Consider the following 18512-nt stretch of genomic DNA (forward strand, 5'->3'; position numbering starts at 1 on the left):
TTATTTTGAGGAGGCGGAAAGGGTTAGCAATATACCATTATCAATATAGCAAAGTTTTGCTAACTAATATATTAAATGTTGTTTAATTTATTAAAAACTATAAACAACATAAAACATCATATCTTACCTAATTTCCACCCCCCATGTCATTGTTGTTAGTAATAAGTTCTGTTATTGTGTTTTTTTTTCTGTAAACTATTATAACACTAAAAGGCTGCTGTGACTTTGTCTGTTCTCTAAGCAAAAACATGGATGCTGACTATGAAGGGCAGAATCATCATCCAGTTACAACAGCTAACAGACTCCTCTTCAGCATTAGCTGTCCATTTTGTCGAATGCAGAATTAGGTAAACCAATATATATATATATATATATACTGTATATATATGTATACATTTTTTTTGAAGTTACATTCATTCATGCATTTGGCAGACATTCATGCATTTGGCAGACACTTTTATCCAAAGCAACTTACATTGTATTTAAGTTTAATTTATTTTATTCATTTTTATTAAGTTGTCCATTCCCTGGAAATCTTAGCTACACGAATGTATTGTAAAAGATTGAAGCTTTAATTCTACCAGAAAGACTCGGGACTTAGAATGATATAACAAAGCATATATTTATTAACAGCCCAGCAGGCAAATATTTATACAGTTGTTTGGCGTAGGCCCCGTCCTTAGCGCGCAATCCGAGGGTAGCGGAAACTGTATTTCCAGCCTGAGAAAAGCAGGGGCGCAGCCGACCCCCCGGAGGTATGGGAAGGGACCATCTTGGTGGAGGTGGGGAGGATGGAGGCAATTAGCAGTGTCAGCATCTGCGAACTCAAACAAGTGTAATTTACACGCGATGACTTAATACTAGTCATTACTTGCATTAAAAACGTTATACAAGTCAAATGGCTAAAAGCATTTGGTGCAAAGTTAATTTAACTCGCTACATTTACGTTAAGTGGCTGAAACATTTACAGTTTCGACTTGTGAACTAAATATAAACATAAATGATCAGAACTCACCTTTTAATTTTGTCTTCAAGTTTGATATTTAAAATAAAACACGCAGTCCTGTAGCCTGCTGCCCGCTGTTAATTGCGGAAAATTGCATAACGGCTGAAGCGATTTCGACCAATCAGCAGACGCTATGCCATGCAGACGCTATGTTGCTATGCCAAATACTCAACACAGCAACCAATCACGAATTAAACAGTAGTTTGGCCTATCACTGTACCCTTGATGTGAGAACAATTATGTACCTTAAGTTCAATTGTACCTTAAAAAGGTATCAAATCATATCATCAGAGGTCTTTCATGTACCATTAAAGGTACTATTATCGAAAAGGTTTAAAACTGTTCTTTGAGGAACATTATTTGTACCATTGTGTACCTTTATTTCTGAGAGTGTAGAGAAATTACAAATCCAACCTTGAAAAAGCTGTGTGTATGTGTGTGTGTTAGTATTCTTGGTTACAGGTTAAGCAATATTTGGCATTATTTGAGATTGACAGACTTGTTTTCTTCTACATCAGGGGTTCTCAAAGTCTATATTCAAAGGTCCAAATCTGAATTTTCATCAATCTCAAAGGTTCGAAACTAGGTCCGAGGGAGGGGGTGGGGGGGGGGGGGGGCTTACATTCGCTTCATAAGGCACACACGCACATTTGAACACACACATAAGGTCTCTCGCTCTCTCCCTGTCTGCCGTGTGCGCGCTACACGGTTTGGAGCTCGCGAGCTCTAGATTCCGGGAGATTGGAACTAATTTGCGGGCATCAGGGAGCCGCTATCAATATGCGGGAGACTCCTGGAACTTCTGGGAGACTTGGGTTATCTGTGAACGCATACCTCTCTGTCCAATCATCTTTGAAAACTCTATTTTCTTCGTCAACTTTTCTTTTCCTGGACAATGACATCTTCCACACCCATTCAAACCCTTACTGCGGTGAAGTGTCGCTTCACGCCTGATTACGTCAAAAGTCGTACGCTCACTGGATGTCATGGTAACTAAATCACGGAGGAAAACTTTAAATATCTCGCCTTCGTTTTAATTTTGGACCATCTCAAAAAATACATAAAAAAATAAAAAAATGATTAACATGCGTTTATCAAAGTAGGAAATCCACACTTTTTATCCCTTACACACAATTAGTGCTCTTGAAATACAAAATGGAGGCGGGTCAGGATTGAATTATCTCAGGGTCCGGATCCGGACCGTAGTTCGGACTTTGAGAAGTACTGTTCTACATGTTGGTGCCCAGTAACGCAGGTCTGAGACTTGGAAGGTCACGACGTGCCTACATTCAGGGTCCGAGTGTCAGCTGCATAATCGATGGAGAAATGCTTCAGTCTATCTGTGTGGAAATTTACTATGTGTATCTATTTCTTAGCCAATGAGAATCATTCAACCTGAGCACGGATGTAGCTTAGACCTTTGTGAAGGGTATATTTGCTGTGATTTTTGAAACTGTAACAGAGCAGCGTACAAACTCCTTCTGCCTGATGAAATTACAAACTATCTTCAGTAACGTTTCTTCATTTGACTGTATTTACTCCAGCTCTTCATTCATCATATCTGGTTCTGGGTCTTTAACTGTATTATCCCCTTACAGTAATCTAGGAGTTTCATGTAGCTTTTTTCAGTGGATTGCATTTAAAATGCATGGCGCTGCTCTGAATAAGGTCTAGTTCCCTGTTTTCACCTCATTAATTATGGTGAGGTCATTAGTGTCAACAGGTGCTATTATGCTATTATTATTATTATATTATGCCAATATGCTATTATTATGGAGAAAACTGATCCTAGACCAGCAGTTATGGGCAGTTTTTCTCTCTAACAGCAATCAAAAGCTTCAGCAGGCAGTGGTTTGAGTGATAACTCTTGTCCAGCCTTACACACACACACCTCCTATGATTATTCACCTTTGTGTTTTGGTCATATTCTGTTCACTAGCTATTTTATTTATAAATGGATTTTGTTATTTTCATTAAACTGTTGGCTGACAATAAATCACATTTTACATTGAGGTCCAACTTAATTCAGCAAGATCCACTCACTTTAAAGTTTCTGGCCTCGCCACTGCTGTATATCTATGTTTTCAAAAGAAGACCATTAGGCTGCAATAACATAATAAGGGAGACGTATAGAAAAACTGTAACTGTAATCGAGTAAAGGTGAATCTATTGTTGAATCCATATATTATATGTATTATTACTGTGTATTATTAATTATTATAAATTATAATATATATACATATAGGCCTACATTATAATTTATAATCATTGATTTGGTCCATAACAGTGCGGAGATGTGATTACTGAATGCGGCCCCTTTAAGAAATATGACACCGCGCAGTGAGCATGCGCAGAAGAGAGAGGAGCGAGAGCCTATCTAATAGTTTTGTTTTGTTTTTTCTCCTCTATAGTTTTATTTTCTTTCTTCTCTCTCTCTCGTTTTCTTTTTGTTGTTTCCTTTGACGCTATTATGAATGTAACAGTCGAACGCGTTGTGATTCCCTGTAAGTGTATGTTATGTTAATGTTCTTGTTAATGCAATAAAAGAGAGAGAAAGCGCGAGCGTATTTTCTCCGGATGTCGTATATTTCCAGTCTGCAGGTCAGAGATGTTATATTATCATGTAAGAATTGATATTTGTGTTGCCTAAATGTATTTGTAGGGTAATGTAGCCTACATATTAAATCGTTAGTTACTTATGATCAGCCTCTATTCAGTCTGTAAATAGGACTATTGTGTATGTTTTCTGTTATCTTTATTAGATTCCTGTTTAATTGATATATTTAATAATCTAAATAATTTAACATTTGACTTGTTTCATCCTTATAAAATCTGGAGTCACATAAAAATGAACAACCTTCATATAGAGCCATTTTAAATGCTACTTAACCCATATCAAAATTATCTATATTTCTTAAATCAAGCACACATGGTCATTTAATTTAAATGTAATTATTACAGTATTTCAGTATAAACTCAGTAACCTCGAATTTGGCAGATCTGGTGTCCCTCACAACAATTCACCAAATAAGAAAGCTTTAGTTCAACTGTTAATGGAAATATATGATAAATTAAATTAAATAATGAGCAATATATGATATATTATTCTGGAATACATTTCAATGATCATAATCATGTATAGTACTTGTTAGCCACATTTTGATTGTCAAGTGTTAGATTATTTCCTTTTGTGCCATCATTTTCAGTCCCTTAATCGATGGTTGATTTCTGTCGTCTTATGTTAGATTTCTGATTAGTTTAGATATTAATTGAATAATAGAACCTGTGTCCTGTTTCATCCTTATTATATCCTGGGTTACATAAAAATGATCAAACTACAGTTGTTTCATATGCTACTAAAATGTAACCATCAAAATGCTCTATATTTGAACTAAAACAAAGACACCATATGTTTTTTCTGTTAAAGGTGCAATGTGTAAAAATTTTGAGTATCTATGAACAGAAATGCAATATGACATCCATAACTATGTGTTCAGTGGTGTATAAAGAACTTACTTAATAAACCGCAATGTTTTTATTACCTTAGAATGAGGCATTTATATCTACATAGGCGCGGGAATCCCCTTCTATGAAGGTCGACATATTGTGACGTCATGTTTCTACCGTAGCCGACAGCAAACAAACAGCGCTACAGAGCGCGTTTCGTCACTACCTTGAAAGAGAAGCCGCAGAAAGCTAGAAGCTAGCCATAAACACCGTGAGTAGTGACTTTTCCCTTGTCAGTGGTGTAAAATATGCAGTTGAATTGTTTCATGTAACTTAATTCTTATCCGTCGCCGTGTTATGGCTTTGCTATGTGGGGATAAATGTGCTGGTTACGTTCGTGAGACAGCTGATCAGTACTCTTGTCATTGATCGTAAAACAGTTACAGGAATCACCAACCCGTCGATCTTGGAAGCATTTTAAGTCGACCGAGTTTCCAAAATCAGAGAAAAAAAGCCTATTGTGTGTAGTAAATGGTGTCTAGGGGATGCGAGGCGTGCGCGCTGTTACAATCACGTCATTTTTGCCGCACGCACCTTTGGGCTCAGGCGGACGCGTTGAGTTTAAACAAGGCTTTACGCTTTAACCAGCTCAGCCACAGTACCAGCTCATATTTAGCCAGCTAAACCTTTACTACCCTGTTAGAAAAAATATATAGTTGGATAGTTTCATGTGGTTCTTCTCCCTCCCTGTATTATGGGTTTGCTATGTGGGGAGAAATGTGCTGGTTACGTTCGTGAGACAATCAACTAATTACTATTATTATATTATATATTAAGACCCTTAATATATAATAAATTTTTGTCAGCCTCGTTGCCTGATGTGAGTTTGTTTGTTTTCCCGTCTATCGTGCGTCTACATTACATCCTTACCACTAAAAAGACGGTTTTTACCCAAGACTTGAGTCATAAATTAGTATAAATATTAATAGCATCACTGGTTGCATCATTGCTAACTTACTGTCCATCTGTTAAAATGGCGAATATATCAGGTGTATGTTATCTACCTTTTGGTGCAGATGAGAACAAATCTGAATTGCTCGCGGTGCAGTCTGAATTAAAAGCTGTAGAAAAGCAGATCCGTGACCTTCTAGAGAGACAAGCTGAGCTGAGAGACCGGCGTTTAGCTCTTGAAACATCACGCGCTGATGCACACGGATCAGTGATTAACGTTAGTAACCCGCTGACGCTGACCTCGTCTACTCCGTGCGTTTCTCAGCATTGGTCCCGAGCGTCCAGGTCACGATCAGCCATGGTTTCATTCACTCCGGCTCCAACACACCACCACGAAGCCTGGGTGGTTCCGCGGAAGCCGCGAGCCAGGACAAGAATCTTTTCGCCCCTCCCGGTTTTCGAGATCTCCACTCAGAACCGATTCTCCCCTCTTCGTGAAACGGAACGCGATGCTGTGATCATCGGCGATTCCACCGTCCGACACGTCCACGCTACGTTAGGTAAAAGTAAGGTGCACAGTCACTGCTTTCCTGGTGCTCGTGTTCTCGATATCACTGCGTGGGTAACTGAGATCTTGAACGGTGACGAGCGCGTCGGAGCTATTGTGCTGCACGTGGGAGCTAACGACATTAGGCTGCGACAGATGGAGGTTCTGAAGAAAGACTTCAGGAGCCTTATCGATACGGTGCGCAGCACATCGCCTGAAACATCGATTATTGTGTCTGGACCGCTTCCTACGTACCGACTGAAAAGTTCAGTAGATTATTTGCGCTAAATGAATGGTTATTGTCATGGTGCAATGAGCAGAAACTGATTTTTGTAAATAATTGGAATCTGTTTTGGGAGCGACCAAGGCTCTTCCGCGCTGATGGCTTACACCCAAGTAGAATCGGGGCAGATCTTCTGTCGGATAACATCTCCAAGATGTTAAATACGGTTTGACTAGTAACCAAAAATCCAAATCACAGTCTCTACTGCACCAATTTAATTGATATTAATACTAGTGTAGAACATTGCATAGAAACTATGTCTATTCCTCATTTACTAAGATCAAATAATAAATCTACTGCGGGATCTAGAAAAAATCTAATTGTTATTAAAACAAAAAATCTCGCTAGTAGTGAACAAAAACAATTTCTAAAGCTAGGTCTCCTAAACATTAGATCGCTCACACCTAAGGCGGTTATTGTAAATGAAATGGTCACAGATAATAGTTTCGATGTATTTTGCCTTACTGAAACCTGGCTTAAACCAAATGATTATTTCGGTCTAAATGAGTCTACTCCGCCAGGATACTGTTATAAGCATGAGCCCCGTCTGATCGGTCGTGGCGGCGGTGTTGCAACAATTTACAGAGATACCCTTAATGTTACTCAGAAAACTCGTCATAGGTTTAATTCGTTTGAAGTGCTTGTGCTAAATGTTACGCTCTTAGATGTAAGAAAAAAATCCCTATTATCTCTAGCATTGGCTACTGTATATAGACCTCCAGGGCCTTACGCCAATTTCCTAAAAGAGTTTGCTGACTTTCTATCAGATCTTTTGGTCAACGTCGATAAAGCATTAATTGTTGGAGATTTTAACATACATGTAGATAATTTAAATGAGGCGTTAGGGGTTGCGTTTACAGATTTATTAAACTCCTTCGGGGTCAAGCAAAACGTCACCGGACCAACTCATCGTCTTAATCATACACTCGATTTAATTATATCCAGTGGTGGTAAGTAACGAAGTAGAAATACTTCGTTACTTTACTTAAGTATTTTTTTCGGGGATCTGTACTTTACTTGAGTATTTTTTATTTGCATCTACTTTTACTCTTACTCCACTACAATATTGAAGACAAAGTTTACTTTTTACTCAGTTACATTTCCCCATGCCTGCTCCAAGTATTTATTACACTGGCTTTCCAAACCAATAAAAACTTGGTTTTATTTTGAAAAAAAGAACGCGCAAGCTCTTTGCCAGCATACGCTCACATAGCAGTCAGTTCGCCATTGTGGAAGATGACCGCAGAAACAGGTGAAGGTGCAGCTCTGCCCAGCAATGACCCAGAGATTCCCGCTTACACTGTATCTTGCAGATCTTCTGTTTGATGCAGCTAATGTTATGGAACATGTCTATTGCAGAGCTGCCAACTCTCACTCATTCAGTGTGAGACTCACGCAATTGACACTTTCCACACGCTCTCACGACACACATCCATTTTCTCACGCAGAGAGATTTTCTCAAGCGAAGCAAAGAGGACACTGACACCAACAGACAAGACAGAGTAGGTTACTTTTGATATGGAACAAATTCTCAGCTCTCAGATTCTGTCAATTTTATTATGAAATTCAAACAATAAATACCGTTTTGGAGCTTTTAAATGTGATGTGACAGATAGCTAGCGCCTGCTATGGGGTGCCGTTAATCTCTTTACTACTAGTTAATTGTAAATAAACACAAATGAACAATAATAGGTAGCCTATGTTGAAAGATACAGTACAACTTACCAAAATGTATATACCTTATACATAATATCAATAAATCAGTGTTTTTCAACTGCGGATAGAGGTCAATAAAACAGCTGGAGAACAATGTCACATAACGTTACATTTACCCCAGGAAAAAAACAAAACATTTAATGACCATAGTATGTTAGTTGGCTAGAAAAATTTGTATTTTATAATATATGTAATATTAGTATAAATTAGGATTTTGTTAAATGTGCACTATATATTTATTATATTTTTACTTATATCATTAAAATATTATAAAGTTGTTATTATAATAAAAATCACATGTATTTTTAACATATAATAATACCAGCTGACAGGGCTCTCTGTAGCCTATGTTTACAGAATTAGGTGAGATTTTCTTAATTTAAAAATTAACATGCATCTACTGTACCAAATATTTATCAAAATGAATCTATTGAATCAAGATCGGAATCAAACCACAATAATTTAATTGAAATTGTAAAATTTGTATCAAAGAATGGCCTACCAGTCATTGCACCATAATATGCTGTCACTAAACTTAATGAAATTGTTTAGAATTGATGCAAGGTGCTTCGTTGTCTCTTGACTGATTGCAAATCTAACAAATTCTTAATTGCAGTATCTAATCATTTGTTCAATTAAAACAGATCAATTGTTTTGGGAGTGATATGCAATGTTTAATTATTGATATTTACAGTTTGAATATTTACTTTTTACTTTCGGTACTTAAGTACGTTTTAAATCGGATACTTTTGTACTTTTACTCAAGTGATATTTGAATGGAGGACTTTCTACTTTTACTGGAGTCATTTTTTATTTAGGTATATATACTTTTACTCGAGTATAATTTTTGAGTACTTTTACCACCCCTGATTATATCATATGGAACCGATCCAACCGATATAGATATTGTACCGCAAAGTGATGATGTCACTGACCACTACTTGGTAACTTGCATATTATGCACTGCTATAATATGTCATGCTGCGCCACGTTATCGACCAGGTAAAACAATTCGTCCATCCACCATAGATCATTTCTCAAATAGCTTATCTGATCTGTCCCAGCTGCTGCCTGAACCCAAACAAACAGATGAACTAGACGAACTAACTAGCACTATGAGCTCCATTCTCTCTAGAACATTGGATATTGTTGCACCCATTAGATTAAAAAAGGTCAGAGAAAAAAGTATAGCACCATGGTACAATAATACTACGTATGTTTTAAAGAGAGAAACCCCTAATTTAGAGCGTAAATGGAAAAAAAACTAATTTAGAGGTCTTTAGAATCGCGTGAAAGACAGCATGTCACGTTATAAAAAGGCCCTTAAAACGGCCAGGGCGGAGCACCTCACCAAATTAATAGAAAACAACCGAAATAATCCAAGGTTTTTATTTAATACCGTGGCTAGACTAACAAATAAACAGACGTCGTCTGAACAAAATACCTTGTTACAGTTTAGTAGTAATGATTTCATGAACTTCTTCACCGAGAAAATTGAAAGCATCAGAATCAAAATCGTAAACGTTCGATCTCTGCTCGCGCCTTATAATTCAGCCGCAATTATCACCCCGCAAGAACAATTACAATGCTTTACAACCATAGAACAAAAAGAGTTAAATAAACTTATCACTTCATCTAAAACAACAACATGTTTATTAGATCCTATACCAACTGAACTACTGAAAGAAGTGTTACCTATAGTGGAAGAGCCTCTTCTCAATATTATTAACTCATCTTTATCTTTAGGTCATGTTCCAAGAACGTTCAAGCTGGCAGTTATAAAACCTCTTATTAAGAAACCACAATTAGATCCAAATAACCTAGCAAATTATAGACCCATTTCAAATCTTCCATTTATGTCAAAAATATTAGAAAAAGTTGTGTCCGCTCAACTCGGCTCTTTCTTGCAAGAAAACGACATCTATGAAAAGTTTCAGTCTGGATTCAGGCCACATCATAGCACTGAAACTGCGCTTGTTAGAATCACAAATGATTTACTTTTAGCTTCGGACCAAGGCTGTATCTCAGTACTAGTTTTACTTGATCTTAGTGCTGCGTTCGATACTATAGATCACACAATACTCTTAGATCGACTACAAAATTACACTGGTGTTCAACGACAAGCATTAAGCTGGTTCAGGTCATACTTATCTGACCGCTACCATTTCGTCTACTTAAATGGAGAAAAATCGATTATAACTTCGGCAAACTATGGAGTGCCGCAGGGATCTGTGTTAGGCCCTTTATTATTCTCAATATATATGCTGCCACTTGGTAATATTCTAAGGAAACATGGAATTAGTTTCCATTGTTATGCTAATGACACTCAAATATATATTTCATCACGGCCAGATGAATACGCTAAATTATCCAAATTGACAGATTGTGTTAATGATATAAAAGATTGGTTGACGCGTAATTTTCTTTTATTAAATCCAGACAAGACAGAGGTAATACTTATCGGTTCTAAAAACCGTCCACAAAACCCTTCACAGCACGACTTTAACATAGTAGGATGCCCTGTTACTTTATCCGCTACAGTAAAAGACCTTGGTGTTATACTAGACCGCAACCTGTCTTTTGAAAAGCATATTTCATATGTTACAAAAACAGCCTTTTTCCACCTTAGAAACATTGCTAAGCTACGTAATATGCTATCAGTCTCTGATGCAGAAAAGTTAGTTCATGCATTCATGACCTCAAGACTAGATTACTGTAATGCTTTATTAGCTGGTTGTCCTGCATCTTCAATAAACAAGCTACAGTTAGTCCAAAATGCAGCCGCTAGAGTTCTTACTAGATCAAGAAAATATGATCATATAACACCGATTTTATCATCACTTCATTGGTTACCTATAAAGTTCCGTATTAAATACAAGGTATTGCTTTTGACTTATAAAGCTCTAAATGGTTTAGCTCCAGTCTATTTAACGGATCTTCTATCGCCTTACAATCCATCGCGCTCTTTAAGATCACTAGATTCGAGGCTTCGGGTCATTCCTAGGATATCCAGATCCACCAAAGGAGGCAGAGCATTTTCACATTTAGCTCCGAAGCTCTGGAATAGCCTTCCTGATATTGTTCGTAGCTCAGACTCTCTCTCCCAGTTTAAAACTAGACTGAAGACGCATCTATTTAGCCAGGCATTCATATAAATTTTTTATCTTACAGTTACAGTAAATTCGGCCTCTAGTTCATAAACGCCAGAGGAGAACTGGCCCCCGACTGAGCCTGGGTTCTCCCAAGGTTTTTTTTTCTCCATTGGGTCATCCGATGGGGTGTTAGGACGCCATTAGGTCACTGGATGGAGTTTTTTCGGTTCCTTGCCACTGTTGCCTTTGGCTTGCTCAGTTGGGGATATTCAAATTAATTAACCAATCATACCATTGATCAGCTCTACCAAACTAGGATGTCTTTTTTCCAGTAATAAACAAACATTGTTAAGTTGTTTTGATTGATACTGTGAAGCAGCTTTGATACAATCTGTATTGTGAAAAGCGCTATATAAATATATTTGACTTGACTTGACTTGACCGTTGATCCTCACCTGACTATGGCTTTGTAAACTTTATCCATGATGTGGTTTACAATGGACTGTGGTACAGAAACTTGGTTTACTCTGGCTATTCTCTGCCGTCTCAGACGACGATGTTTGTCCCGTTTGAGACACGGTAGCTTCTTCGAAAGGGAGGGGTGAGCAGTGGGCTGAGCCCTTAGTGTAAACTCGCAACCGAACCGCTAGATATCGCTAAAAGTCACACACTGCACCTTTAATGCAATCCAGTATAAATTCAGTAACTTATCTTTGATTTTTCCAGATCTGGTCCTGTGGGCGTCAGTATCACACAGTGATCACAGTTCACACCTGCAGTGAAGCCCCTCCCACATCAATTCACCAATAAATACTGGGAATATTCCCATCATCCTACAAGAGAAGGACAAACTCCAGGAGTAGCAGCTGAAATCTGTGTGACTGTTAAAGATGGAGTTTATTAAAGAGGAGATTGAAGACATGAGTGATCCAGAACCATCCAGAATAAAAGATGAAGATATTGAGGAACAAATAGGTTGGTGTCCATTCTTGATTCTTCATTGTTGACTGCTTTGGTGGCTGTGAAAAATAGATGACAAATAATAGAGAAATGCATCTAAATGATCATAAGCAAGTTTTAATCGCTTTAACAAGAGAATGACAGAACTGACCTTTGTTATCCACATAAATCTCTTTGTATACTTTATACAGACAGATGTCTTGTTTTCTGCTTGCTAAGTGTTTTTAATTCTCACATTTAACCTCATTGAACTGATTCTAACTGATCAATACGTTTATTTTAGACCAGATGGAAGTGATGGAGCAAAGACAGAAACTATATGACATGAAGAAACACTGCGACTTCAAAACTCAAGGAACAAAAGCCAAAAAGCTGCACTCCTGCTCACAGTGTGGAAAGGGTTTCCAAAATAAAGGAGACCTTAAAAAACACGTAAGAATACACACTGGAGAGAAACCGTATACATGCTCACAGTGTGGAAAGAGTTTCAGACAAAAAGGAAACCATAAGACACACATGAGAATTCACACTGGAGAGAAATTTTATACATGCACTCATTGTGGAAAGAGTTTTTCTCAAGCAACAGGTCTCAGTGTTCATCTGCACATTCACTCTGGTGAAAAACCATTTAACTGTGATCAGTGTGGTAAAGGTTTTAATTCGTCATCAAATCTTTCGCAACACCTGATAGTTCATTCAGATGAGAGGCCTTATGTGTGTTCTCTCTGTGGAAAGAATTTTTCACGACTGAACAGTTTTAAACAGCACCAGAAAACACATAATGAAGTGAAAGATCATGTGTGTTATTACTGTGGAAAGAGCTTTGCAATATCTAGTCATCTGAAACAGCACCAAAGGATGCATACTGGAGAAAAACCTTACAAGTGCTCATCTTGTGACAAGAGTTTTGCTCGGTCTGGATACCTGAAACTACATAAGCGAGTTCATAGTGAAGAAAAGCCGTACCACTGTACTCAGTGTGAAAAGAGGTTCAAAGATGCAAAAAGTTTAAAAGATCATCTGCACGTTCACTCTGGGGAAAAGTCATTTAAGTGTGATCAGTGTGGAACAAAGTTCATTTCGCCAAAACATCTGAAAAGTCACCTGATTGTTCATTCAAATGAGAAGCCTTATGTGTGTTCTCTCTGTGGAAAGAGTTTTTCACGGCTGAAAGGTTTTAAACTGCACCAGAAAACACATGATGGAGTGAAAGATAATGTGTGCTTTAAATGTGGGAAGAGCTTTACTAGAGCTGACCATTTGAAACGGCACCAAAGAACTCATACTGGAGAAAAACCTTACAAGTGCTCAGTTTGTGACAAGAGCTTTGCTCTTTCTGGATACCTGAAATCACACGAGCGAATTCATACTGGAGAAAAGCCATAATACTGTACATAATACTGTGAGAAAAGTTTAAACATTTATCAAGCCTTCACCCTCATATGAAACAATGTTTCAAGTGATCAACATTCGTTTTCTTGTCAAATACATTAAAGTAAACTGAGATAAAATATGGAGGTTTACATAAAAGCACTATATCATTTAGATTAATTTTGTTAATTTGGTGAAAAGATTGGTTAACTAGAAATATTAAAAGGGTTAGTTCACCCAAAAATTAATTCTGTCATTAATTACTCACCCTCATGACGTCCAAACCTGTAAGACTTTCGTTCATCTTCAAAACACAAATAAAGATCTTTTTGATGAAATCTAAGAGCCTAATTTCAATCTGTTCATCAAATGAAGCGACCTTGTCTCTTCAGACAATGTTTGACTAAACCGCTGGATGGATTATATGGATTATTTTTACAATCTCTTTATTAACTTTTTTTTTTGAAGCAATTGTTGAAAGTTTTGAAAGTGGTTATTGCATAGCTGTTAATGGAGGGCCAGAAAGCTCTCAGATTTTATTCAAGCTGGATAATAAAATATGTGGGTCAGTGGTGATAAGTATGTGTATAAGTAAGGAATAATTGACGACAGTGTTATGTTCAGGAAAAGACACACAAGCAGTGCTTTGGTAGAACGCTATTTGTTTACTGTTTTAACTTCAACAGCCACAGAATCCGGCACCCCTCAAGGGCATGCACACAAGCTTGACTTTACGTCATTGATTATTGCGGAAGATCATTGCGGAAGCTGTAACTGAGCCCATAGGAACAACCTCAGGCCACTTTGAGTGGAGGTCATACAACACGACTAGGAACCGCTGTGGGTGGGGAACAGAGACAAGCTCCCCACAGATGTCAATCTATAGATGCTCCCATGGCTTCGCGGGCCAGTCGACAGGCTGCAAGGGTGGCGGGGCTGGAGTTCCTGTTTTGCCACTAAGCAGACAAGGTGTGCAGTCACGTACAAGAGCTTCTAGCTCTCTATCAGTCCCTGGCCACCAAACTAGGTCTCTATATCTCTGTTTCAGTTTAAATATCTCCACATGACCCTTGTGTGCCATTGACAGAACCCGCTCCCTAAGGGGGGGAGGAATGACTGCTCGGTGCCCTCTTGCAATTCATAACTCACCCCAACATGTCAGTTCTGTCTTATCTCGTGAGTAGAGTATCAGGTCAGAGCTCACCTGAGCTGGCCATCCTGACCGAATGTAGGTGCTGAGGGTAATGAAGAGTGGGTCTGCTGCAGACACGTTCTGAAGTTCCTCAAGAGACATTGAGGTCTGTTAGGACTCATACACTAACTGCACAAGGTCACTCTCTATGTCTGACTCCGGCTGCCTGGCTGTGGTGGTTGACTCCACAGCTGAACGTGACAGTAATGGCGCTTTTCCACTGCATGGTACGGTACGGTCCGGTTCGGTACGGCACGCTTTGGCGCTTTTCCACTGCATGGTACGGTACGGCTCGGCTCGGCACGGCTCACTTGTGGCGCTTTTCCACTGCATGGTACGGTACGGCTCGCTTTAAATGGTACCACCTCTGTTGAGGTTCCAAGCGTACCGTACCGATACTAAAATGTGACGTGGAAGCACTGTAGATCACTGATTGGTCAGACAGACAGAATCGTCACTACCAGCGTCATTGTATTTGCGAGACATCAAACCCGCTAGATTTAAATAGCCAGTAACAGCCTCCAATGTTTTAAAACTACTTGCTTGACTTGCTTGAAGAAAAAAAAACTTCCAAAAAAGAAATGGCTGAATCGTGGTCAGTGGACGAGAAGGGCAGACGTTCTTCTTGTTAGTTGCCGAGGAGCGAATAAACTATAACGATCAGTCATAATCCCACCCACTTTGAAGCGGTACTAACTGCAGTGGAAAAGCAACCGAGCTAAAGCGAACCGAGCCGTGCCGCGCCGAGTCGTACCACGCAGTGGAAAAGCGAAGCGAGCCGAAACGTGCCGCGGCGAGCCGAACCATACTGAGCCTTACCGAGCCGTACCATCCAGTGGAAAAGCGCCATAAATCTGCAACCATGTTGTCTTTTCCAGGGGTGAACTGCAGCTGGTAATTGTACTGATTCAACCTGTCAGCCCATTGGTGGAGTCTGAGTGGCTTGTGGCCAGTTCCAGCAGAGGACATTTGGGCAGAAAGCGCCTGGTGGTCTGTTCTGAGAGTAAAGGATTGTCCATATAAGTGCATGTGCCAGCGCTCACATGCCTAAATACACGCCAGTGCCTCTCTCTCTCCCACTGTGTACTTCTTCTCTTCAATACTCAGAGCCCACGAAGCAAAAGCAATAGGCCTTTCAATTCCGCCATGCATCTGTGACAGGACTGCTCCGGCTGCCACCACTGATGCGTCACATATCCCCAGGGTAGGACTGGAGAGATCAAAATGAGCTAGTTTTGTTGGTGATGTGAGGAGGTTTCACACTCTGCTGTCCATGCCCAGGGGGTGTCATGTTTGAGCAGCTGTCGCAGGGGGGCCATGATTGACAAATACTGAGGTAAGAGTCTGAGATGACAAGAATCAGTCATGCCAAGGAAGGATGCAAGCTTTCCAGCCGAGGCTGGCACAGGGAGGTTCAGGATGGCCTCTACATTGGACTGCAGAAGTGTGACACCCTAGCTGGACACCTGAAGGCCAACAAAGTCTATTGCTGGGGCTGCAAACACAAATTTTTCTGCGTTCAACGTCAGATTGTGTCTAGACAGAGCTGTGAACACCTGTCTCAGGCATTCATTGTGAGCGCCTACATCCTTTCCATGTACAACAATATCATCCAAGTGCACAGCCGTACCCGGAAGCCCTGCTAGGTCGGTGGCCATGATTTTCTGAAAGCAGCTAGGTGCTATCCAGCTTCGTGAACACTGAGGAGCCATGGAAAAGGGTTGTGAGTTGCCCAATTGTCGGCAGCGGGTATTTGTCTGGCACCACTGCCTTATTAGGGCCCCACAGAGACGTATGTCCTGACCGTTTTTTCAGAATCACAAGATTTGAGACCCAAGGAGAGGCATCAATGGGCTCAATGAGGTCTGCTGATAGCATGCCCTGCAGTTTAGTGATGACCTGGTCACGCATAGCAAGAGGCATTCTTCGTAGTGGCTGGATGACAGGCAGTACATCCGGGTTAAGCAAGGGTTTGTGGGTGAAAGCAGAAAGGCAGCCTAAACCAATGAATACATTGCGAAACTGTGTGTGCCATGGAGAGTCCACCTGAAGGATAGTCTTCTAACCCTAACCCTCACTCCACTGTTGTCATGCAGAGAAAAACCAAGACTAATGAACAGGTCCAAACCCAGAATATTAGCACCGTGCTGTGTGATGTAGAACTGGAACTCTACCAGACGTTTCTTCCCATATTGTACCAGCAGCTGCTAGATGGTTGCACCTGCAGGCTGGAGCCTCTCATCAGTGACTGCATTTGCGGGTTCAGTGGTGACATCAGTTTTAGCTGCATTATTCTCCGCTATTTTAGCTGCACACTGAGTAGCTTCTTCAGTTTGGAGTGCCAGAGTGAGAGCCTTATCCAGTGGAAGTTTATCATCCTCCATTAACAGTCTCTGACTCGTGCACTGCTTGTTTTTTCAATAAGTTGGTCTCTAATTAATTCATCACGGAGGCCACCGACTTTCTATGGCTCAGCGAGGCTTCTTAAATCAACGACAAACTGGCTGGCTGACTCACCCTATCATTGGCATCTTTGTCTGAAGTTTAAGCATTTTAACAGCACGCTATGAGTCTTTTGAAAATGTCCCTTTAATCACTCAACAGCATCAGAATATGTATGTGCGGTGCCGATTGTCCGGAAGATCCGTAATCCCTCTGCTCCGAGACAATGGAGGAGAAGCGCGCGTTTTCTCTCATTCGGGACATCATCCAAGCCTGCGGCAACAAGGTACGTCCGAAATGACACATACCAGCGCTCCCACGACACAACAGGTTCACCAGTGTGGGGCAGAAATGGCTCAGATGGAGGCAAAGATAAATTCGACAGCCTTAGTCAAACGGGTTGGCGCGTAAGGTTGGGTTGCGGAGAGATTGTGAGCTATTAACACCAGACAGAAGGAGATTCACGTCACCAGATGGAAAGAAGCGTAAATGGATGGAGAAGCACAGGTTACTGTAAAGCTACGTCTTAGTTGGTGCTTATCTTGGCGAAAGCGGAGTACAAATCAGCATGAAGTTTTAACATCTACTCTCGTGTAATGGAAATCATGAAGATCTGGATACGTCCAGTGACTGCGGTGAATAGTGCTGCTGGCAACAAGGGAAATAGCTTGTGACAGCCTGGAGAGACAGCTGACAGGAGGAAAGTGACCCCAATGGGGCTGGTAAGGGTTAGTTACCCTTCTCGGCAGTATCCAGCTCTGTGTTTACAGGATGTTGGAGACACCCGCCCAAGGCTTTTGAAAAATTAAAGAGGAAAATACCCCTAGAGTCTGCGAGAGCAGGGGCGGCAGATGACTCAAAGGTGGACAACATGGTTAACGACTTTGTAATGGAAATGGATATGAGTATGAAGAGTACTTCACAAAAGACTAGTTCAGGTTCTGCAGTTAGCAAAGCCATTGAACTCCAAGCTTGTGTCTGTGGCTGGAGCAAGGCGACAACGGTCAGGGGTTTGTAGATTCATCAAGGGAAAATGAAATGCTTGAGGGAGAAGGGACAAGGGCCTCGCATTGATCAGTACTTCTTATGAAGTCAATCAAGTCAGTCGAATGAAATCCAGCGACAGGAAGCAAACCACAGTTCGCAGGATATCAGCACCCCTGTCATGGAGGAGAGGAGGGTTTGCACAGTTAGTGATGAACACATTGATTCTTGTGAACCCGGTCAGACTAACCAGCATAAGAGAGAAAAGAACCTCAACGGGCATAGGCCTGGAGTTAGATGGCCAAGAGCTTGTGAGAAAACTGCATGGGACACGGTAAACACAGATCTATGCTTTGCATTGGAAAGATTAACTGGTACAGTTGAAAAGAAGCTGGATAAATTTGGGGACATCATTTACGCATATGGAAGTGAGAGGTTTGGTGTGGAAAAAAGGAATGAAAAAGTACAAACTACTCCTGGGTTGTCTAGACGGCAGCAGAAAATTGAAGGGTTAGTTAGAG

The 18512-nt window shown here is 40.2% G+C and overlaps 1 protein-coding gene across 6 annotated transcripts in view; it reads left to right on the top strand.

Moving 5' to 3' along the window:
• The window catches only part of LOC143715408 (uncharacterized), a 16761-nt gene extending 3050 nt beyond the window's left edge, over positions 1–13711 (top strand). The window contains exons 2-4 of one of the 6 annotated variants that reach the window (XM_077207175.1): positions 242–347; positions 11769–12017; positions 12286–13711. In XM_077207175.1, the coding sequence (XP_077063290.1) occupies positions 11933–12017; positions 12286–13388 (1188 nt within the window). In that variant the 5' untranslated portion in view covers positions 242–347; positions 11769–11932 and the 3' untranslated portion in view covers positions 13389–13711. Of the gene's footprint in view, positions 1–241; positions 348–3279; positions 4725–11768; positions 12018–12285 lie in introns of those variants that run through there. The other 5 variants (XM_077207173.1, XM_077207172.1, XM_077207171.1 and 2 more) reach the window with 5 other exon arrangements.
• Positions 13712–18512: the final 4801 nt, after the last annotated feature.

This window comes from Siphateles boraxobius, unplaced genomic scaffold (genome assembly GCF_051911475.1).
Source record: "Siphateles boraxobius isolate OS27281-9 unplaced genomic scaffold, OSU_SipBor_1 6, whole genome shotgun sequence".
Taxonomy (NCBI): Eukaryota; Metazoa; Chordata; class Actinopteri; order Cypriniformes; family Leuciscidae; genus Siphateles; species Siphateles boraxobius.